We start from the raw sequence: 23830 nt of genomic DNA, 5'->3' as shown, positions 1-23830 counted from the left end.
GGAAAGCAGGGACTTGCATGAGCTCCCTGCCAGGTCCCTCCAAAAACCTATAAAAAATGGATCTGAACAAATTCTAGAACTGCAGAACCCACAGAATAGCAGAGGGAAGCAAGCTCCAGCCCAGAACAGCCTGGATGGTTACTGGATGAGGTCTGTCATGCATGGAGCTAGGAGCAGAGCAGCATGGGCGGCAGCAGGACCACCCAGACCAGGAGCCGGGCGGAGCAGGCCCTAGTGCCCTGAATCAGTGAGCTGCAGCAGTTACCAGACTTCTCAACCCACAAACAAACACCAAAGACAACAGAAAAGATTAGTGGGAAAAGCTGCAGGGACAGAGTGAAGGAATTTGCAGTTCAGCCACCACCCCCGGGGCCAGAGGAGGTGGTGCAGCTGCAGAACTACAGCTGCAGTTGCTTCTGGCCCCAGGCCCACCTGGTGGGAGGAATTAAGTGGCAGATCAGAACAGGAGTGCAGAGCCTGCTTAAGATTTGAGTCCAGTCCTGGTTGGGGGTTCCTGGGGAAGGAGGAGTGCTGGTGTGGCAGAGCTGCCTGTATAGAAATAGCTCTGAAAACAACAGCACATCCCCTCAAACTTGGAACAAAGTACTCTTTACAAGCAGTCATACCCCGCTGAAAAACTCAAACGTCAAGTAAGTTCGCTGGGAACATGGCCAGGCAGCGAAAACGCACTCAGATTCACACTCAGACTTTGGAATCTTTCTTTGGCGACAAAGAAGACCAAAACATACAGCCAGAAGAAGTCATCAAAGTCAAAGAGCCTACAACAAAAGCCTCCAAGAAAAACATGAACTGGTCTCAGGCCATGGAAGAGCTCAAAAAGGATTTGGGAAAGCAAGTTAGAGAAGTAGAGGAAAAACTGGGAAGAGAAATGAGAAGGATATGAGAAATCCATGAAAAACAAGTCAATGACTTGCTAAAGGAGACCCAAAAAAATACTGAAAAATATACTGAAGAAAACAACACCTTAAAAACAGACTAAGTCAAATGGCAAAAGAGCTCCAAAAAGCCAATGAGGAGAAGAATGCCTTGAAAGGCAGAATTAGCCAAATGGAAAAGGAGGTCCAAAAGACCACTGAAGAAAATACTACCTTAAAAATTAGATTGGAGCCATTGGAAGCTGGTGACTTTGTGAGAAATCAAGATACTATAAAACAGAACCAAAGGAATGAAAAGATGGAAGACAATGTCAAATATCTCATTAGAAAAACCACTGACCTGGAAAATAGATTCAGGAGAGCTAATTTAAAAATTATTGGAATACCTGAAAGCCATGATCAAAAAAAGAACCTAGATATCATCTTTCAAGAAATTATCAAGGAGAACTGCCCTGATATTCTAGAGCCACAGGGCAAAATAGAAATTGAAAGAATCCACCGATCGCCTCCTCAAATAGATCCCAAAAAGAAATCTCCTAGGAATATTGTCACCAAATTCCAGAGCTCCCAGATCAAGGAGAAAATACTGCAAGCAGCCAGAAAGAAACAATTTGAGTATTGTGGAAATCCAATCAGAATAACACAAGATCTACCAGCTTCTACAGTAAGGGATTGAAGGGCTTGGAATATGATATTTCGGAGGTCAGTGGAGCTAGGATTAAAACCTAGAATCACTTACCCAGCAGAATTGAGTATCATGCTCCAAGGCAAAATATGGATTTTCAATAAAATTGAGGACTTTCAAACTTTCTCAGTGAAAAGACCAGAGCTGAATAGAAAATTTGACTTTCAAACACAAGAATCAAGAGAAGCATGAAAAGGTAAACAAGAAAAAGAAATCACAAGGGACTTACTAAAGTTGAACTGTTTTGTTTACATTCCTACATGGAAAGATGATGTGTATGATTCATGAGACCTCAGTATTAGGGTAGCTGAAGGGAATATGCATATATATGTGTGTGTGTGGGTGTGTATGTATGTATGTGTGTGTTTGTGTGTATATATATATATGTATAGACAGAGGGCACAGGGTGAGTTGAATATGAAGGGATGATATCTAAAAAAAAATCAAATTAAGGGATGAGAGAGAAATATATTGAGAGAGGGAGACTTGGGTCCTTTTCTCTCACAAGTATATAAGAAAATATGTTAAACAACTATCCTGAGTCTGCTTTTTATGTTTTACTTTACGCTGCCATATTTTCATTTAGTAAGAACTCCAAATGGGTCCTAGGAGTTAAAAAGAAAAAGAGAGAGACCTCAGCAAGCATATACTCCTGTCCCCTCATATTACAGTTGAATAAACTCAGAAGTTCAGTGGTGAAGTAAGCTGCCCAAATTTATTCAAGTAGTGAATTCAAGTAGAGAGCAGCACCTCACTTCCAGTTCAGGTCTGTTGACTCTTAAGACCAATACACTCCTCATTATATCCCAGACAAAGAGACTGCATTGTATGATAGAAAGAGTGAAGAGAATCTCAGCTTGTTTGTATAACATTGGACAGGTTACTTAACCCTTTTGTGCTATGCACTCCTCTCCTGTAAAATGAGAGGATTGAACAAAGCAGAGGCACCTTCAGAGGTGCCTCCCAACTCTAAACCCTTTCCAAGACTTGTAATATAAGGTGAGTGGTGACATTCTAGGTTATATTGGAAAGAATGGGAATGTATTTTTCACATACATTGCTACCACAGATTTGGTGCATCTGTTGCTAGCAGTGCCACAAGAAGCAAATAGCCAGGAGAATTTTAGTGTTAATATCTTTTTTTTTTTATTGAGCATTCATTTGACTAAATTTTCAGCATCTCTGCTTAGCAAAATTTTTGAAAGCTTAGATAACAGTGTGTTTTGCATATGATTCCATTCATTTAATAATATGTCCACTTGATCATTGGACAGATATTGTCCAAAGTGATAACATTTTAATATATGTATAGTTTTTAGTACTTTCTGCTCCCTCTATTTTCATTTCATCACCATTATTGCAGGCGCAAAAGACTATCACATAGAATTTATTAGCTTTTTTGTCTTTTTATGTTTCTTGGGCTATTGTGGGCCAAAAAAGTCATTACTTCATGGTCATGCTTCTGGAGATTATCCTTTCCATTCTGAGTTAGGCCAGTCCTTGAACAGCAAATACAATCTATCACCTAGCCTATACTCAAAACCTTTTCTCTTGAGCAGAACCTACCAGAACTTATCCACCACTGATAGTCTTTCGAGACTGAAATTTACCACTATTATCAAGTCCTCAGGGTAGAATTTTAGGTGGACCAATGAGTTTATCTGGAGTAACCAAATCACAGCTTTATTGATATTCTTTGTATAAAGGAAACCAGAGGACATAAAAATGTTTCAATTAAAATAGGAGGATAGGTTACAGGTTGTTATGAGAGAGGTGAATAGAAGTATTGGTTTCATGATAAGCCTATAGCAAACAAGATATTTTTTGAAATACTTGGTCATCTTGGTTATAAATACACAAACTGTCATGAAGACAAAATATAGCACCAATATCTGTTGCTGAGGATAAGAAAGTAGAGATATTCCTCAAAGAACTTGGCAAGATACTCAGGAATGTCAGCATAACTTGATACTTTGTAAATTCCGTTTGAAAATGGGCACAGGGGAGGATGGCAAAAAACTATGTTGGAAAATTTGTTCAGGATTGAGAAGTGAAAAAAGGCCAGAAGGGGCTTATCAACTACTCAGAAGTCTCACTTCTTTGGAAAGAATCAGGAAACTCTGACTCTGGTGAATCACCAAAAAATCAATCTCTGTCTCTCCCTCTCTTTCTCACCTCCTCCCCCCAGAAAAGAAAAACATACCTATGTTGATTATGTCTTAATTGACAGAAAATGACTTGTTACCAACTAACTTAGGAGTCTTTTCATTAACTGCATTCTTTATTTAGTGGGTCAGATCATTGGCTAGAGCAAAAGTCAAAATTTGTACCAAAATAGAAGGTGAGGTAGCATATTAATACTAAATTAGAAGACAAACTTGTGAGTATTATTTTCTAAGCATTGCAGCAGCTTTGACTCCATTATATTTAAGCAAATTCTTAACTCTGAAAAAATGAGAAAAGAATTTAACAAAAGACAGTGAGTCCATCTCTGATTCTTGGAGAATTTTAACTGTCCACAGGAGCCCCAGTGAGGCTGAAAGGGCCTAGAAATCAAACTGTCTCAGCTAGCAAATATTGAAACTCTTTGCCAAGAAGAGAGGCATGGAAGCCAAAGGCAACACCAGTTTAGAATACAACCCCGCTTAAAAACCATCATGGAATTGAAAGACCGTTACAAGTAGTATTGCCTCACAAAATAATGAAAAGTAGTTGGGGGGAAAAGAATCCTGCAGAGAGCTTGACATGCACCCTAACTGGACTAAATCATACGGAGAGTGATTTATAGTTGAAACTGGAAGGGGGCAACAAATAAATCTGAATTGGAACAGCTCTACTGACATTTTCTAATGCAAGATGTCTCGTCAGCTCTGAGAGTGGAATCATTGAATTTATTGTCACCTTAAGTATACCCATTATACATTTTGGGGCAATGGTGTGTTTGTTAGTTTTTTAACTGATTTCATCAGTGTAGGGGGAGCTTCCAGTGATGAATTTCCTCCTTTGGTGCAGATCAGTATCTTCTCTGTAAGTTGTCTTCAAGAGTTGTACCAGGAAATTACATAACTTGCCCGGGGTCATAGTCTGTCTTTATCAGAGGTGGGAGTTGATCCCAGGTGTTGCATACTCAGAGGCGAGCTCTCTTTTCACTGTCATGCTGCTTCTCTTAGTGGTTTTTAAGAAAATCAGAAATAGACCTGAACAAATACATACGGAAAAAGTTCATGCTGTAGATGACACCATTTAAAGGTTCATGATAGCACAAAGAGTGGAATATTCCACACTATTCCACATGGAAAGCATTATACACAGGACACTTATACCAGAAAAAAAGGAAGATTTAAAAGATAGCAACTGTTGTCATATTCCTACTTTCCCATTTCTATAAAATCTTTGTACATGGCCTCTGCACACATCAGAGGTATCCTTAAAGAAGACATGAAGAAAACAAGGAGACTTAAACTGCTTTCTATAAAAGACTGCATACATCTTCATAGCTGTTTCACTTAATGAGAACAGAAATTTTTGACGGATGCCATGTGGAAGGTGGGGGGCAGGGAACTTAAGTCAGTGGTCCACTGATCATCATAATACAGCACATAAACCATGGAAACATATGCTTACCAAAGCTATTTGCCACTACCATAGAGGATTTCAGTACAGCTTGGAAATAGAAAGGGACTCCCTATTGGTGATGTCACTCTCCAGATGATACTACTTATGGTTGGCAGTGTGTTGATTCTGTCAGGCCTTGTAATAGAGAATCCTAAGCGAGATCTATACTCTTTTCAAAGAAATAGTCTAGCCAAAATTAGTCATTATTTGGAGGGAAAAAGTAAATTAAATACGTTCATTCATTCATTCAGCTTACAATTAATAAGACTTTTACTACATGCCAGACACTGCCAGGGATTGGTGATAGAAAAACAAAAATAAAATTACACCTTTCTTCAAGGAACTTGAATTTTCTTCCAGGGAAAAAGTATACACACATGTATAAATGTCAAAAATATGTGTGATAATTTCTGAGGGGCTCTTAAGAAATGAGATTAGCATAGGCCTTACACAGGAGAATAAAAAAACCCATACTTCTCTAATTACAACATGTCCTCTGGTTGGTCATTGTATGTAGTTACTTAGCTGGATTTCATTTGGGAAATTGCAGGATATTTTTAATGATCCTAAGCTGCTTTCCTGACAGTTTTTCTGTTTTTAAACCTGATTATCGTTAGGATTGCAGGATACAAAAGACATTAGAAAGATGTAGAGTGAGTTTAAGGATGCAACATTTTGGGGTAAAATTTTTACTTTATTTTTCTGACATTTACATGTAAAACAATTTTTAATATTTGAGTCCCAAATTCTCTCTCTCCATCCCTTCACCCACCCTCAGGCAGTAAGCACTTTGATACAGATTATATAGGTGCAGTCATGCAAAATATATATCTGTATTAACTGTGTTGCAAAAGAAAACACAGACCAAAAAAAAAGCCAAGAAAAATATGGTTTGATATGAATTCAGACTCCATCAGATCTTTGTCTGGAGCACAGCATTTTTCATCATAAGTCCTTCAGAATTGTCTAGGATCATTGTATTTATCATAAAAGCTAAGTCATTAGCAGTTGATCTTTGTACAATATTGTTCTTACTGTGTATACTGTTCTTCTGGTTCTGCTCATTTCACTTGCATCAGTTCATATGTTTTTTGTAACCATTCTGGTCATTATTTCTTTCAGTACAGTAATATTCCATCATAATCAAATACCACCACTTATTCAGCCATTCCCCAAATGGGTATTCCCATAGTTTCTAATTTTTTGATGCAGCATATTTTCAAGAATAGTTACTGTTTAAAGAGTGGTATAAAATCAAAAGTATACATTAAAAAAAAAAAGCATACACGACCAGAAGTTAGGTGGGATTTTCAGCAGTTTGATATAGGGATGACAGATGGACAGTTTGAATGCTTTACAAGTATTCATTAAAAATTAAAATAACCAGAGGAAAGGTTCCCAGCGTGTTGGGGAGATCCTCTAAAGGATTTATAAAATACAATGAATGAGAATTGTGTAGGATAGAAAAGCATGGAGTGATTTCAGTCTATACTAGTGAAAAGAGTATGCCTATCAGTGAGATCACAGTGTTGTAGAAGTATGTAGACATGAAATTTTCAAAAGCATACTTTATCTTAAATATCAAGTTAATTTGAAACTTGCTTTGATGTCCTTATGTACCAGAAGTTAAAGTTGGTGTTTTTGATGATACCATAACTGGAATATTCAGCTTATTCAATTGTAAAAATAAAATATCCCTCACAAATACTAAACACTTGTATTAGAGAAAAATATACCTTTATATGAATTACACTACACTTTGGCAGTTCAGAAAGTAAAGTTTTATTACTGGAAAAAATCAATTTAAAGTAGGCCTTCAGAGACTTGCCACTAAAATTTCAACCTGGAAAGATCTTGCTTCTAATTATGTTTTCAGAAATGAGCTTTTAATAGAAAGAAATACATTGCCATTTTGTTAATGTGTTCCTGATGTTTTATCCATCAAGTTATGGGATACATGACAGGATTCTATCCAACGTTATTATTGTGGCACTAAGCACAAACAGAAAAAAAATGAATTTCAGCTGTTTGAATGGAAATGTAAAAGTATGATAGGATGGAAAGAATGTCCTGGGCCATTTTTTATTCATTTTTTGAAAAATCTATAAAAATACTTATAAGCATTTTCTTTTACATGTTTTTTATAAAAATGTTACCTTTTTAGGATTTGAAGAAGAAAAATCTACTATTGGTGTTATACAATGTGTTACTTCATAATGTCACATATTTTTTAGGAACCTTTTAGCCACAGTTCATAACATGGATGTTTCCATTACACTGCTTCTGAATTTTCTCTTATTGGGGGTATTCACTCAATTCAAAAAGTCTTTTGTTTTGAGTATTTGAATCCAAGACTTTAATTTATGTTTTTGACCTGGGGAATCACAGTGGGAGTTTAGGAAGACAATTTTTATATGTACTAGCTTTTTTCTAATGGCTATTGCCCTCAATTTTTTTGAACTATTGCTTTGGAATCTGGCAGTGCATTTTATGGATTTGGGAAGCGGAGATCTTATCACGTTTCACCAATTAACTGAAATAAATCCTTATCTGCTCGCTTTATTTTCAAAATAGAACAGCATAGAACAGCGAACCCATTTGGAAATAGGTTTGCTGACTATCAACTAGAAAGACTCGAATCTCAAATTCCTTCCTGTCCAGTATCTCCACTGTAAGAGCAACTTCTTTTATCTTTCTGTCTTGGGGCTCAGTTCTCATATACCAAGTTAATGAGATGTCCTTTTAGCTCCTCTCTACCATGAAACTGAGGCTGAGCACATTTGCCTGCATCCTTATTTTCCCCCATGTTTACCCATCTTTTTTTCCTGAACATCACAAGGAATATATTGCCACTACTATTTAATAATAATAACCAATATCCATATAGAACTTTGAGCACTTTACATATATTATCCCATTTGATCCTTGTAACAACCCTGTGAGGTTGTTCCTATTATTACCCACCATTTTTACAGATGAGGAAACTGAGGGTGGCAACACGACTATAATTTTAGGCAGAATTCAAATTCAAGTCTCTCTGACTCCAAATGAATTTCAGACTCTATTCACTGTGCTACCTATTACAGAGGAATGCATACTTGCATCCTTTGTGTCTAATGTAAAAGCAGGATGTGACGGTAGTTAGATATCTGAATTAAATACCATGTTGGATAAGAATCTCCTTGATCCAGTGCCATACATCTCTAGTTCCAAGGAACAATATAAGTTTAAATGACATCTTCATTAGTAAGTGAATCAAAGAATAAATCATAGAAACAATCCATAATTGTATTTAAAAGAATGATAACAATGATATAACATACCAAAACTCATGAGTCAAAGTTAAATTAAAACTTAGAGGAAATTTACATCTCTAAAACTACATATTAACAAAATGGAAATAGGGAAAATCAATGAGCAAGCACAAATTAGCAGCCCCAAAATAAGCACAAATAAGGAAACCACAGAAATTTGAGAACCAAAGATATAAAAGACTATAGAACTTAAAAGATGTTTTTGTTTTGTTTTTGTTTTTTTTTTAATTTGGAAACCTGAAAAACAAATTACCAAAATCAGATTAGGAAAATGTGAACAGATCAAGGTGAATTCACAGAGTAAGAAAACAAAAAATTATCATAAAGTACTATAAACTATTATTTGCCAGCAAAACTGAGAATTAAAAAGTTGACAAGTATCTGTAAAAATTTAAAATATCAAACTAATAAAGAATAGGTTAGAAATCTTAAGCCGATCTCAGAACAGCATTTAGCAAATTGTAAATTACCTATCCAAAAGACCAACCCTTGGGCCAGGTGGAGAAGTGAGTGAGTTGTATCAAATGTTTAAAACTTGTAGCATAATGTAGCAAGACTTCTGTAGCATAGTTTGTAACATAACTGTGCTACAAAAGTAATGCACTGTTTTACCTCCAGGATCAAATATAAAGATCTGTGCTTAGTTCTTTCCTACCTTTCTAGTCTTCTTACACCTTCTACTCTACCCTGACGTACTCTGTGATACAGTGACACTGTCTTCCTCGCTGTCTCTCAGGATACTCCATCTCCTTGCTCTGGGCATTTTCATTTGCTGTACCCCTTGCCTGGACCTCTCTCATCTTCCTCCTCTATCTCCTAGTTTCCCTGGTTTCCTTCAAGTTCCAGCCTAAGTCCTACCTACAAGACTCCTTCCCTGGTCCCCCTTAATGCTATAGACTTCCCCTGTGAAATTATCTCCCAATTTACTCTGTATACTTCTTGTCTGTACATAGCTGTTTGTCTTCTTCCTGTAGACTCTGAGCTACTTGAGAGCAGGGACTGTTTTTTGCCTTTTTTTGTATCCCCAGTGCTTAGCACAGTGCCTAACACCTAGTAGGCACATAATAAATGTGAAATGCCTGATTGACAGAATATTGCTCTGGCATCTAATCTGTTGAAATGTGAATTTGATAGATTATGTCTTTAACACCCAAATTTTTTTAGGTCGGGCTAATTCTTGCTAATAATAATATTCTGTTTTTCTTATGCTTCCTTTATTCCCCCCATTCTTTACCAAACTTGAAGAAATTTTTAATGGGTCAAACTTAGGAAACTGCATGTGTTTGCATAACTGTTTGGTATATGATTGAGAATTCTGCCCACTTTCCAACCACAGACATCTGAACCATCACAGAATATAATCAAATATTTATAAGCATCACATAAGATTATAGAATTTTGAACCTTAGAAGTCAACTAATCTGATGGTTCTTAATCTGATTTGCAGTTTGTTTTTAAAATATTTTGATGACTATAGTTCATATAATTGATTTCCATAGAATTAAACTATTATTTTATACATTTCTTAAAAATCTGAAAAGGGGTCTACATTGGCTTCACCAGAATGCCAAAAATTTCAGTTAACAGAAAGAGAATTAGATCTAGGCTAACCTTAATTTTGCTGATGAAAAAAAAATGCGTCTCAGAGAGATTTAAGTCCTGCACTCTGAGTCATATAGTGAGTTCTACAAGTAAAACCAATTCAGGGATACTTCCAATAGAGCATATCCAGTTCTGTTTTATGGTTTATGATGAAACATCAGGTTTAGTCCCTTTTCAAAAATCAGTTTTAAAACTTTATTTTTAACAGTAGAAAGTTTTGTGTAGTTGGGAGTGAAGAAATTTGAGTTATTTTGGTTGTAGAGTATAAACAGCTATATTGTTTTACTGCCTGTATTTAACAGCTGTAATTTTTTTTTATTAAATGAAAAGGTAGAAATTATGAGTAAAATGACATGATAATGCTAGCTTTATATCAAATTAATTAGTCTTCATTTAATCATAGCTGCCAAAGTAGATTGACCCTCTTAAATTTGGAAGAGTTCTTTTATTAGAGATTTCTGGTAGCAAATGATGGTTGAAAGATCCTATACTTTGCACATAGAGAGACCAATACTTAACATGCTTCTTTTGGATCTGGGTTAATGATCAGTATGCATTTTATCTCACAGACCCCAATTATAGGGTTTTTATTGGACGTATTAACCTAAATTTTTTTTTTATTAGGTGATGATGGAATCAGTGAGGCAGAAGATACTAAATCTAAGAAGAGCCAAAAGGATGATGATGAACAAATTACAAAGTACAGGCAACTTTTGCAGCTGATTCAAGAAAAAGAAAAGAAATCCAAAGACAATGACATGGAAATGGAAATTAAATGGGTTCCAGGTAAGTTGTCAACTAGCATTTCTTTAGCTCCTGCTATATACTAGACATTTGTGCATAATGATAGGGACACAAAGAAAGGCAAAAGCAGGCCCTGTCTGAAGGAGCTCTCACTATAATGAGGAGACAGCATGTAACCAATTATTTATAGATGATATATACATTATCAATCAGGTATAATCTCAGAGGGAAAGCTACTGAGAAGTAAGTAGGACTGAGAAAAGCTTTCTGCAGAAGGTGGAATTTTAGCTGAAACTTGAATGAACAGTGGAGGTGAAGAAGGAGACAATTCCAGGCATAGGAACCTGCCAATGAAAATGCTTGAGGTTGGGACAGAGAATGTCATGTTCATGGAACCAATCAATATCACTGGAACTAAAAGTATGCATGGGGTTGAGTCAAGTGTAAGAAGACTGGAAAAGAAGAAAGGGACTGGGTTATGAAGGTCTTTGAAAGCCAAACAGATGGTTTTGTTTTTGATTCTGTAGTTAAAGGCCAGAACTGAGTTTTAGGAAGATCATTTAGACAACTGAGTGGAGGATAGATTGGAGTGGGGAAAGACTTGAGGCAGTCTGACCCATCAGCCGGGTATTATAATAGTCCAAGCATGAGGTGATAAGGGCTTGAACCAGGATGGTAGCATTGTCAGAGTAAAGAAGGAGATTGATAAAACACTTGACCATTCAATGAGTATGGGAGTTAGGAAAGAATAAGAAGTCACAAATGACAAGTAGATTGGAAAGCAGGAGTTATGGAGGAAAGAAACACCATGAGCCAGACACTGAATTCACTGAGAAAGAATCGAGAGTGTCCTGGAAGCCTGTAGACAAAAGCTAACAGATTTTTGCTTGGATTATGTAGATCAAATGAACCTCAAAGGAGGAGTAATAGAGGGCATGGAAGTGGCATTGAGGGAGCAAGAAGAACTCCAACTTCCACACCACAGCCGGCAAAAGTGCAATGAGTACTGGAAAGAGTAGCCCAGGAAGAATTAGGTACCTAGCTAAAAATTTTCTTTTTTATACTGAATTTCACAAACCTGAGTGGATTTTTAGATTAGAGAAAAAGAACATTTATTTGAAATAACAGTATTAATTACTAATGTGGTATTAAAAAGAAGCAACATAGTTTTAGTGGATAGATGCTGGACCTGGTTTTAGGAAGACCTGAATTCAAGTTCCACCTATGACACACTATCTTTGTGGCTTTTTACAACCATTTTTTTTCTCTATGCTTCATACAAATCCCTAGTATATCTTTATTAAGTCATAGGCAGGGCAGCTTCATGTTATTAGAAAATCTTCCTGTATCTGGAGTTGTATATACTGATAAAATCTCAAATTTAGTAGTAAAAAAACTATGACCTTGGGCACTTACACTCTCCGGGGTCATCATCAATAATAATCATGAAAACAATAAATAGCATTTATGTAGTGCTTACTATGTGCCAGGCACTGTGCTAAGCGCTATCTCCTTTTTTCAGTTGAGGAAGCAGGGAAACAGCTTAAGTGACTTGTCTAGGGTCATACAGTTAATGTCGGATGCCACATTTGAACTCAGGTCTTCGTGACTCCAGGCCCACACTCTATTCCCTGTGGCACCTAGCTGCCTCTGAAAATGAGATGAGACAAAGTGACTCCAAGGTGCCCTTTAGCTCTAAAATCTGTGAACCTATGTTTCTTTTGGCCTAGATGTGACTAATAGTTCTTTTGGTACTGTTTGGACTTTTTTTTTGTTGTTGTTGATGATGTAATCATTTTAATCTGTTAGTGAAAGTAGGTCCTTGATTCTTGTTACTTTATTCTTGAAAGTAATAAAACTTTTTAAAATACTCTTTATTTCAAATGATTTTACTGTTTTAGACTGACCTTCTTCCTTATCCTAAGTGATTTTGTATCTTAAGTGTGCCGTAAACATCTAAATAAATATACCATAAGTGACTTTTATAGATATGTTGCCATTTCAGCCATCTTTTTTATATGAGAGTTAGCATGGAAAATCAGGCAGCTAGGTGGTGCAGTGGATAGAGCACTGGACCTGGAGTCAATTCAAATCTGGCCTAAAATACTTACTAGTTGTGTGACCCAGGGCAAGTCACTTAACCCTCTCTGCCTCAGTTTCCTCTTCTGAAATGAGCTGGGGAAGGAAATGGCAAACCACTCCAATATTTTTGCCAAGATAATCTCAAACGGGGTCACAGAGTTGAACATAAATGAAAAACAGCTGAACAATAGAAACAAAATGGAGGAACAGAAAAGGCAGTGGATTTGGAGTTAGAGGATCTGGCTTTAAGTCCTTAAGGGTGGATTGACTTGTCAAGGTTACACAGACAGTACCATGGCCTGGATTTAGTTTCCTCATCTATAAAATGAGATTATTAAACTGAATAACCTAGGATGCCTTATAGTTCTAAATCTATAGTTCTATAAAATTAATACTATTCTTATACAAAGAAAAATACGTTTAGTTAAAAAGAGGAGTGCAGAAGTAAAACCCTTTAGTATGTTCTTGATTTATGTTATATAGTTTTCTAAGCACAAGCAAGTCAGCAAGTATATTTCTAACCAATCAGCAATCCTGCTCTAGTAGATTTATGTTTTTTTAAAAAATAAGTGCATATTTCCTCAGTACTGTCTAGTTTATAGAAAGATAATTGTGTGTTCTTTTTAGATATCATATATCTTCATAATATTTTTTACAATAAAAACAAAGCTTTTGCTTTGGTAATTTTTGTTCTGGGAATAAGTAGATTAATATTTATTTTAGCATATATGTATTAGAGTTAGCAAATATTAATTATGGTAATTGTACCAAAATTGTTATTCTGTGTATCATTGAGGACTTAGGATATTAGGATAATTTAATGTTTTGTACTTTGGGGAAATAAATGCAAGGCTAAAAAAATGAAATATAGTACTGTGTGGTATATGCGAATTGACTGAAGTCTAGAAAAAAGAAGAGTAAAGGAAAACATGAGAGTTTTAAAATATTTCAGTACTGTTATAGTAGAAGAGAAAGGAAATTTGTTCTTTTTTGTTTGATAAGGAACAGCCAGCCCCAATAAATGAAAATTACAAGGAGATAGATTTCAGCTTTACATAAAAAAGGGAATGGGGGAACTAGACCTGTGGTTTCTTTGATACAGGGAACTCCTAGGTAAGTAAGGAAGTTCCCTCTAGCAACATAAGTCATCACCTTCTCTGCAACAAAAGTTAAGTGACTTTCTTAGGGTCACATAGCCAGTATGTATCAAAGGCAAGTCTTGAACCCAATTCTTCCTACCTTCAGGAAGGCAGCTCTCTATCCACTAAACCATACTACCTCTACCTATGTAAGAAAGAACTTTGTAAAAATCAACATATTCTCTTCCTGGATAAAAGTCAAAGTCCCTAATATTCATGCTCAAAGAGCACAGAATGCCCAAGAGACCATAGAAATTATCCAGGCCAGTCACTTCAATTTATAAATGAGAAACTTGTTAGTGACTGGAATCCAGTGCCCCTGATACCCAATTTGTTACTTATTCTATTATACCATCTTATATTGTTCAAAGGCTAGGTAGCCTCATCCTGGTATTCAGTGAACATTTATTAAGCCCCTTTTATGATTAAGAACTGTGCTAATTGCAGCTTGACTTGCTTTATAAAGGGAAAAAGTAGCTTATGTTCCACAAGGGAACATATCATATGTAATAATAACTGATGTTGTTTAATTGAAAGAAAAAACCTTTATTCATGTAATCTCAACCCCACAACCCTATAGAGCAGATGTTCCAGGTATTATTATCTCTATTTTATAGGTCAGGAAACTGAGACCAAAAGGGTAAATGATTTCTCTGTGGCTATAAATATAGGATGTACAGAGGCAGAATTTAACCCAGGTCCTTTTGATTCCACTATATTCACTATGCCATGCTGCCTTTAAGAGAATTTCAGCAGAGATGGATTAGTAATAATGAGCAGGATAGGTATTGTGTAGGAAGAGAATTTTTGCATTGGAGATGATATCTGAACTGAGCATTGAAGGAAGCTAGCAATTTTAAGAGCAGAAGGTGAGGAGTGACTCCTGTGCAAAAGTACAGAGATGGGATATAATTTTTGTGCTGTTGGTGGCTGATGGAAATGGACTCTTAAGACACTTACAATGCTGAATTCATGATATGTCAAGTTTTCAGTCAGATCATAAGTATTACTGTTAAGTTTAATCATAGGTGGAATATATTCTTTTGAATTAATATTTATTTTGAGTTGAAGTAGTAAATTTAAAATAAACTTAAATTCAAAATGAATTTTTCAGAAATATTTTTTGTCAAATGTTCAGAGTTATACAAGATACATAAAGGTATGTCAGAGGCCCTTCCCTTCTTGGAGGAGATCTCCCCCTCATTTTTATTCATCTAGCAGTTGTTAAAACATGATATAACTAAAGGATGTACTGAAAAAGAGATGAATTTAGCATCTGAAGTCATGTGTTCAAATCCTTCCTGTGCTACTTAACTATTTGAATGAATTTAGAAAATTTATTAGCCTCTAGGCCTCAGATTTTCTTTATTTGTAAAATGTCAGGGGGTAATATTAGATGATTTCTAAGGGCCTGCCCACCTTTAGGTTTCAGACTTTATGATCCCGTAAAGTCTTTAGCCAAATAATCCTAAAAGGTCACAAAAGGGGGTGCAACCCCATGGAAGTCTTTGTAAGTGTCTTTTTCTCTTTTTGGGTCAATATATGTTTTTTTCTAACAGTCCATATTTCTTTGTTGAATAGCAACTACCCTAGTTTATTTTAGCTCTTCACTTTCTTCCTTGCTCTGTGTCTCTACTACATTTTTTGGTTCTCTATAACTAGTTCAATGGAATATTTTTACTTTTTATCTGATTCTTACTCTTAACTTATACAACCCTGGTTTGATTTCTTTTTTTTTTCTCCTATGCTAGTGGCCTGAGGTAGAAGTATTTCCTGTCACTACAGTAACTAAACCTCTGAGAGGCATCTCAGAAATCAGGAGCATAGTTGTATGGGCTGATACAGTTCATTTAATTGTTACTCAAGAAAGTTCTCCTAATTTTACAGATATACGCATTTACATTAAATGCACATAACATTACAGGATATGATACATTTTATATAGTCACATGATTACTTATTTAATTCTATAAATTTGGCATTCTGTTCTCTTACTCCTTTGTAGGATGTTACTTCAAAAAAAAATTTGACCCATTAGAATATTTTCTGCTTTTAAGAGATAGTTTATGATGCTATACTTCAGTTACCCACAGAGTGTCAGTATAAGAATGCATTGAGTACCCTAAATAATTCTTAACATTGAGACTTGGCTTTTTGTTATTTTTTAAAACACACAATTTTGAACTTTTCATAAATTTTGAAATCAGATTATAAATTCATGTGAACAAAATTTATGAATCCAAAGTATTATTAGAAAGGATAGATAACTAAAGGTACAATAGAAGTTTCTGTAGAAAGGTAACTCCTACACTAGCATGTCATTTTGTACAGAATTAAACAGTGAATTATATTTGAATTTTCTTATGTTAACATCACAGCACAGTTCCACTGATTTGAACTAATTCAGAGAAGGAGTAAAGCAGACTGGGTTATTGAAAAGTTTGAGTTAAAGGATATTTTTTAAAGTATGTTTGTTTAAAATGTTCACCTATAGAACAAGTACATTGTAACTGGTAAAATAGTAAGTTCCTAAAAAAGTAGGTGTTCTTTTAGATATTTTTCACTTCTGTCCCCAGTGCCTCTCACAATGGTTGGCACATAGTAGGCACTTAATGAGTGCTTATTGAATTGAATTATAGAGTAATACAGGATCATCAAATAGAGGTCCTACAAGCCCTCAATTTAGACATCATCGAATGTGTTTTATGTACAGAACACACTGCTAGGCACCATAGGGATTGCAAATAGCAATAAGATACGGTCCTAACCTTCAAATATTTGACAGTATCAGGAAACTACACAAATATAAGGTATAGTATAATCATCAATTGAGGATCAAAAATGCCTGTTATATGCCAGGTTCTATGACAAAGTAATGTGGGATTATAGAGAGAATGATAATTCTGGATGGGGGAAATAAGAGAAGGCTTCTTGGAAGAGATAGCACATTTTAGCCTGGCTTTAAAGATGGGGGTAGGATTTTCCTATACAGAGATGGGTAGAAAGGGTGTTTTGTTCAAAGAATTTGGTATGAACAAAAGTACAAAGTGGGAAGTGTTCAGGAATAGCAAGTAGCTTAGCTATATTGTAGAGCTCATTAAAGAAAGTACAGGAAAATGAAACCTAGAAGTATAGTTGGGGCCAGATCATAGCCCTGAATGCTAGTCTAACAAGTTTAGCATTAGATTAGCTATCTCTTAAAGGGAAGAGACTGGAGATAGAGACACTAAATAATCAAAACAGTACTGATGATACATGGTGAGATGCAAAACCAAAATGGTGGGAAATAGGTATATAAAGGAAATGGAGGCAAAGGACAATTCAGAGATAAAATAGTCAAGACTTTGAAAACTTTTCAAGAAAAGAGACAATTTAGTTTTATTCCATAATTCACTTGTCACTGAAATATGAATGTAATTATCTATAGTAATTTTTTTATATTTTCTTTTCCTTAAGTATTGTTATTATTAATTATCACACGATGAGTTTGAGATTTGAAAATACTAAACAAAAGGGATCTACATTATAACATACTGGACAAGTAGCTTCCCACCTCTTCGTGAAGACCCCCAGAGAGGAGGAACCCACCCCCCTTGGGTAGCAGCCCATTTCCCTTCAGAACTGTTCTTATTGTTAGGAAGCTTTTCTTGACATCGAGCCTACATTGGTTCTTTTCAACTTCAGCTTATTCCTCCTAGTTCTATCCTCTGGAGCAAAACAGATTAGGTCCATAAAAGGGTCTTGCATGATAGTCTTTCAAATACTCAAAAACAGCTAATATATAATAATACCCCCTGAGTCTTTTCTAATGTAAACATGCATAGTTCCTTCAAACAATCCTCATAAGACAGACTCAGTACCCTTCTCTGAAAACTTTCTGTTTTATCAGTGTCTTTGAACCATCGTACATAGGGAAACCTAAAAAGGACAGAATACAGTGAAACTATCACTTCCTTATTCTTTGAAGCTTGCCTCTCAATGCACCCCAAGATGATAATAACTCTTTTGCCTGCCACGTGATGCGCCTGTTCCGTGTTGAGCTTGTACTACACTAAAATTCCTAGTTCCTTTTCAGAACATCTGTCTGTCTATGAATCTCCCATCATATATTTGCAAAGTTGTTTTTTTGTTCATGAGTGCAAGACTTTACATTTATCCTAATTGATTTTCATCTTATTTGATTCAGTCTAATACTGTAGCTTATCAAAATCCTTTTGGGTCCTAATTCTGCCATCTAGGATACTCACTATCCCTTCCAGTTTTGTGTCATATGGAGATTTCATGAGCATACTATTTGTGTGCCTTTTTCAAGATTATTGATAACAATATTAAAAGGCACAAGATCAAGAACAGATCCCTAGGTTATTCCATTATGCACCTTTTGTCATGTTGACATTGAGCCATTATCAAATAGTCTTTCAGTCTAGCCAACTAATTAATTCTGATTTCATTTAGTCTAAACTACATGTCTGTATTCTCCACTAGAGTAAGTTAAATATTCGTATCAAAATCTTTGCTAAAGCCTAGGTAAACTATCTTTCATATCCTTTATCGACTAGTTTAGAAATCCTATTAGAAAAGGAAATGAGGTTATCTTGGCATTCCCTATTCTTGAGAAAATCACACTGGCTCTTTATGACCACCTCTCTAGATGTTCACCAATAATCAATCTCAATCTCAATCTCTCTCCCTCTCCTCCTCCCCCTCCCCTTCTCCCTCCTCCTCCCTTCCTCCCTCTTTTTGCAAGGCAAGGATTAAGTGGGGATTAAGTGACTTGCTCAGGATCACAGAGCTAGATCAATAATTTCTTTGATTATCCATTCTATAATTTTCCCAGGAATCAAAGTCAAGCTCACTAGCCTAAAATTTTCACTCTGGTTTTTTGTTTTGTTTTTGAAAATCAAGACATTTCCCTTCTCTATTTTTGGATTATCTCTCACATTTTCCATGATCTTTCAGCTATCACAGATAGTAGCTGATCACTGTAAATAAATTTTTTAAAAAATCAAGATAACATCAGCCTTTCTTCTGTCTGGTAGTACTTTTCTTGTTTTCTGTAGTCTGTCAGATATCACTGACGATGAGATGACTCAGCAGTCAGATATACCAGTTTTTGTAGGGCCTGCTGATGTAGTTCCTTTGGGCCAGGTGACTGGAATCCATCAATGGCAACTAGGTTTTCTAAATATTTCTTTACATTTCTTGGATATCAACTCTCCATTAGTGATTTTTGTTCTCTCATTTCCAGTGCAAAGATCAGCTCTCCCTTTTCTTACTTCTCTGTTGAAACTGTCCCAAAGATCTCTCTTTGACCCTCCTTTTTCTCCTGATATAACTTTTTTTTTTATTTAATATATTTAGTTTTCAGCATTGATTTTCACAAGAGTTTGAATTACAAATTTTCTCCCAATTTCTACCCTCCCCCCCACTCCAAGATGGCATACATTCTGGTTGCCCTGTTCCCCAGTCAGCCCTCCCTTCTGTCACCCCACTCCCCTCCCATCACCTTTTCCCTTCCTTTCTTGTAGGGCAAAATAAATTTCTACGCCCCATTGCCTGTGTATCTTATTTTCTAGTTGCATGCAGAAACTTTTTTTTTGTTTTTGAACATCTGTTTTTAAAACTTTGAGTTCCAAATTCTCTCCCCTCTTCCCTTCCCACCTCCCTAAGAAGCCAAGCAATTCGACATAGGCCACATGTGTATCATTATGTATAAGCCTTCCACAATACTCATGTTGTGAAAGACTCACTATGTTTTGCTCCTTCCTAACCTATCCCCCTTTATTGAAGTTGCTCCCTTGACCCTGTCCCTTTTCGAAAGTGTTTGTTTTTGATTACCTCCTCCCCCGTCTACCCTCCCTTCTATCATCCCCCTTTTTTTTTCTCTTCTTCCTCCTTTTTTCCTATGGGGTAAGATACCCAATTGAGTATGTATGGTATTCCCTTCTCAGGTCAAATCTGATGAGAGCAAGATTCACTCATTCCCCCCTCACCTGCCCTCTCCCCTCCTCCCACAGAACTGCTTCCTCTTGCCACCTTTATGTGAGATAATCCACTCCATTCTATCTCTCCCTATCTCCCTCTCTCAATATATTCCTCTCTCATCCCTTAATTTGATTTTATTTCTTTTAGATATCTTCCCTTCATCTTCAACTTACCCTGTGCCCTCCCCATTTTTTATATATATATATATATATATTATATATAAATATATATAATATATATATACTATATATATATACACACACACATATATACACACACACACATACATATATACATACATATACACTCACATATACATATATATACATAAACATATATATATATGTATATGCATATTCCCTTCAGCTACCCTAATACTGACGTCTCATGAATCATACACATCATCTTTCCATGTAGGAATGTAAACAAAACAGTTCAACTTTAGTAAGTCCCTTGTGATTTCTTTTTCTTGTTCTTTTTCTTGATTACCTTTTCTTGCTTCTCTTGATTCTTGTGTTTGAAAGTCAGATTTTCTATTCAGCTCTGGTCTTTTCACTGAGAAAGCTTGAAAGTCCTCTATTTTATTGAAACTCCATATTTTGCCTTGAAGCGTGATACTCAGTTTTGCTGGGGAGGTGATTCTTGGTTTTAATCCTAGCTCCATTGACCTCCGGAATATCGTATTCCAAGCCCTTCAGTCTCTTAATGTAGAAGCTGCTAGATCTTGTGTTATTCTGATTGTGTTTCCACAATACTCAAATTGTTTCTTTCTGGCTGCTTGCAGTATTTTCTCTTTGATCTGGGAGCTCTGGAATTTGGCGACAATATTCCCAGGAGATTTCTTTTTTGGGATCTATTTGAGGAGGCGATCGATGGATTCTTTCAATTTCTATTTTGCCCTGTGGCTCTAGAATATCGGGGCAGTTCTCCTTGATAATTTCTTGAAAGATGATATCTAGGTTCTTTTTTTGATCATGGCTTTCAGGTAGTCCAATAATTTTTAAATGAGCTCTCCTGGATCTATTTTCCAGGTCAGTGGTTTTTCCAAGGAGATATTTCACATTGTCTTCCATTTTTTCATTCCTTTGGTTCTGTTTTGTAATATCTTGATTTCTCATAAGGTCACTAGCTTCCACTTGCTCCAATCTAATTTTTAAGGTAGTATTTTCTTCCATGGTCTTTTGGACCTCCTTTTCCATTTGGCTAATTCTGCCTTTCAAGGCATTCTTCACCTCATTGGCTTTTTGGAGCTCTTTTGCCATTTGACTTAGTCTATTTTTGAAGGTGTTGTTTTCTTCAGTATATTTTTCAGTATTTTTTGGGTCTCCTTTAGCAAGTTATTGACTTGTTTTTCATGGTTTTCTTGCATCCTTCTCATTTCTCTTCCCAATTTTTCCTCTACTTCTCTAACTTGCTTTTCCAAATCCTTTTTGAGCTCTTCCATGGCCTGAGAGCAGTTCATGTTTTTCTTGGAGGCTTTTGTTGTAGGCTCTTTGACTTTGTTGACTTCTTCTGGCTGTATGTTTTGGTCTTCTTTGTCACCAAAGAAAGATTCCAAAGTCTGAGACAGAATCTGGGTGCGTTTTTGCTGCCTGGCCATGTTCCCAGCCAACTTACTTGACCCTTGAGTTTTTCAGTGGGGTATGACTGCTTGTAGAGTTAAGAGAACTATGTTCCAAGCTTGGGGGGATGCGCCAGCTCTGCCATACCAGCACTCCTCCTTCCCCAAGAACCCCCATCCCAGACTGGGCTTAGGTCTTCAGCAGGCTCTTCACTCCTGCTCTGATCTGCCACTTAATTCCTCCCACCAGGTGGGCCTGGGGCCAGAAGCAACTGCAGCTGTAGTTCTGTAGCTGCCCCACCTCCACTGCCCCCAAGGCGGTAGCCAAACCGAGAACTCCTTCCACTCCGAACTCCTTCCACTCCCACAGCTTTTCCCACTAACCTTCTCTGTTGTCTTTGGTGTTTATGGGTTGAGAAGTCTGGTAACTGCTGCAGCTCACTGATTCAGGGCGCTAGGGCCCGCTCCGCTGGGCTCCTGGTCTGGTTGGTCCACACCGCCCACACTGGGCTCTGCTCCTCTCCACTCCGCTCAGCTCCCAGCTCCATGGGGGATAGACCTCACCCAGAGACCATCCAGGCTGTCCTGGGCTGGAGCCCTGCTTCCTTCTGCTATTTTGTGGGTTCTACAGTTCTAGAATTGGTTCAGAGCCATTTTTTATAGGTTTTTCGAGGGACTCGGTGGGGAGCTCACACTAGTCCCTGCTTTCCAGCCGCCATCTTGGCCCCTTTTCCTCCTGATATAACTTTTAGAAAAATAAAATAGACTTTTTGTTGTCATGAGCTTTCCTTGACGGACTCAACTTATTCTGACCTTTAGCATTCCTGACACTATTTTTGCAGGACTCATGTCACACGTTTATTTTTTCTCCTTTGTTACCTGGCCTTCCATTTTATTTTAAAATTTTTCTTATTTTTCCCTTTTTATGAAATTAAATTTTCAAATGCATAAAGAACAAAAAAATTGCATGTTAAATTGTGAACTTTATCTTTATAGTTTGCTCTCGGAAGCTTACATAAACTTTAACAAGGTAGTATCTAAATTACCCTATTTTTTTCTGCGCTCCATCAAGAAGTTTTTTGTCTTCTTCTGTTGTAACATTCTTAAAATCAATGTTTTATTTTTGACACTTTAGGCATTTTTCAACAAACATCTAAAGAAACTGCCTTCATAGTACATTCTGGGTTAAACATAATTGCCTATTAAAGGTGGAACTGATATGAGAGCACATGTCATTTTCATTCTTGTAGAGTAATGATTTTTAATAGAAAAGAAGGATATTGGACTTAATTTTAATGGCTTTTGTACCAGAAAGCCTTTAAAAATAGATTGTTCACATTTATTTTTTCAACATTGGTGTTAGCACCTAAGAAATGTTATTTTTCATTGAAGAGGTATACTGACTTCATATTGTTGTTAGGTAAGATGAATTTGTTTCCAAAAAATGTAGCACCTTACACCTCAGCTTTTACCTTATACCTTCATGATGTCCTTTCTCAGGGGAAGGAGAGTGGATGCAGGAAGGGGGAGACAAATTTAATCTATAGTGGCTTGACTTTGTACATCAGACTAGTCCAGAGCATTCCTCCTAAGAGGTGATGTTCAAGCAGCAGGGTGAACATCTTACCTGCTACGGATGCCACCCTTCACCTCATTAAAGCCAAGTCCGCAAAACTGAAACTCCTAGCTCTTGCCCATGTGAGATGGTGTTGCCTGACCACTCTTCACTTAGGTAGCTTTTTTTTCCTTGATGTGTATGGCACCAAAGGGCAGTTGTCTTAGCTCCCTTACATTTATTTAAGTAATGAAAGAAATGTATTTTTTCTGTGTGTCCTTCAGAAATGTATTTTAGAAAGGCCATTGAAAACACAGAACTCATAGCATTTTATCACTGGAAATAACCTTAGAGTTTAGCTAGTTCAACCCTTTCATTTTACAGTTAACAACACATCAGGCCTTGATCACATAGCCAGTTTATAGACCAGCTAAGACTAGGACTTAAGGCTTTTGATTCCAGTACTTTTCCCATTTCAACACAATACTTTGCTCTACCACTTGGATTACCTTTATGAGGGGGGAAAAAAGTCTACAGATATCTTTAAAATATTGGAAATCTTCTAATATTTTATAGGAGGAAGAATATGAGTTATTTTTTTAAAGATCCATAATTTGACCAGAAATTATACAAATCAAATGTTTCTGTATCT

The 23830-nt window shown here is 36.4% G+C and overlaps 1 protein-coding gene across 1 annotated transcript in view; it reads left to right on the top strand.

Annotated features, from left to right (window-relative positions):
• Positions 1-23830, top strand: part of ESF1 (ESF1 nucleolar pre-rRNA processing protein homolog) — a 101886-nt gene that overhangs the window by 37807 nt on the left and 40249 nt on the right. Inside the window, exon 9 of the mRNA XM_036749403.1 lies at positions 10737-10898. Within this exon, the coding sequence (XP_036605298.1) occupies positions 10737-10898 (162 nt within the window). The remainder of the gene's footprint in view (positions 1-10736; positions 10899-23830) is intronic.

The sequence above is a fragment of the Trichosurus vulpecula genome, chromosome 3 (genome assembly GCF_011100635.1).
Source record: "Trichosurus vulpecula isolate mTriVul1 chromosome 3, mTriVul1.pri, whole genome shotgun sequence".
NCBI lineage: Eukaryota > Metazoa > Chordata > Mammalia > Diprotodontia > Phalangeridae > Trichosurus > Trichosurus vulpecula.
This window is presented reverse-complemented; position numbering and strand designations above follow the sequence as displayed.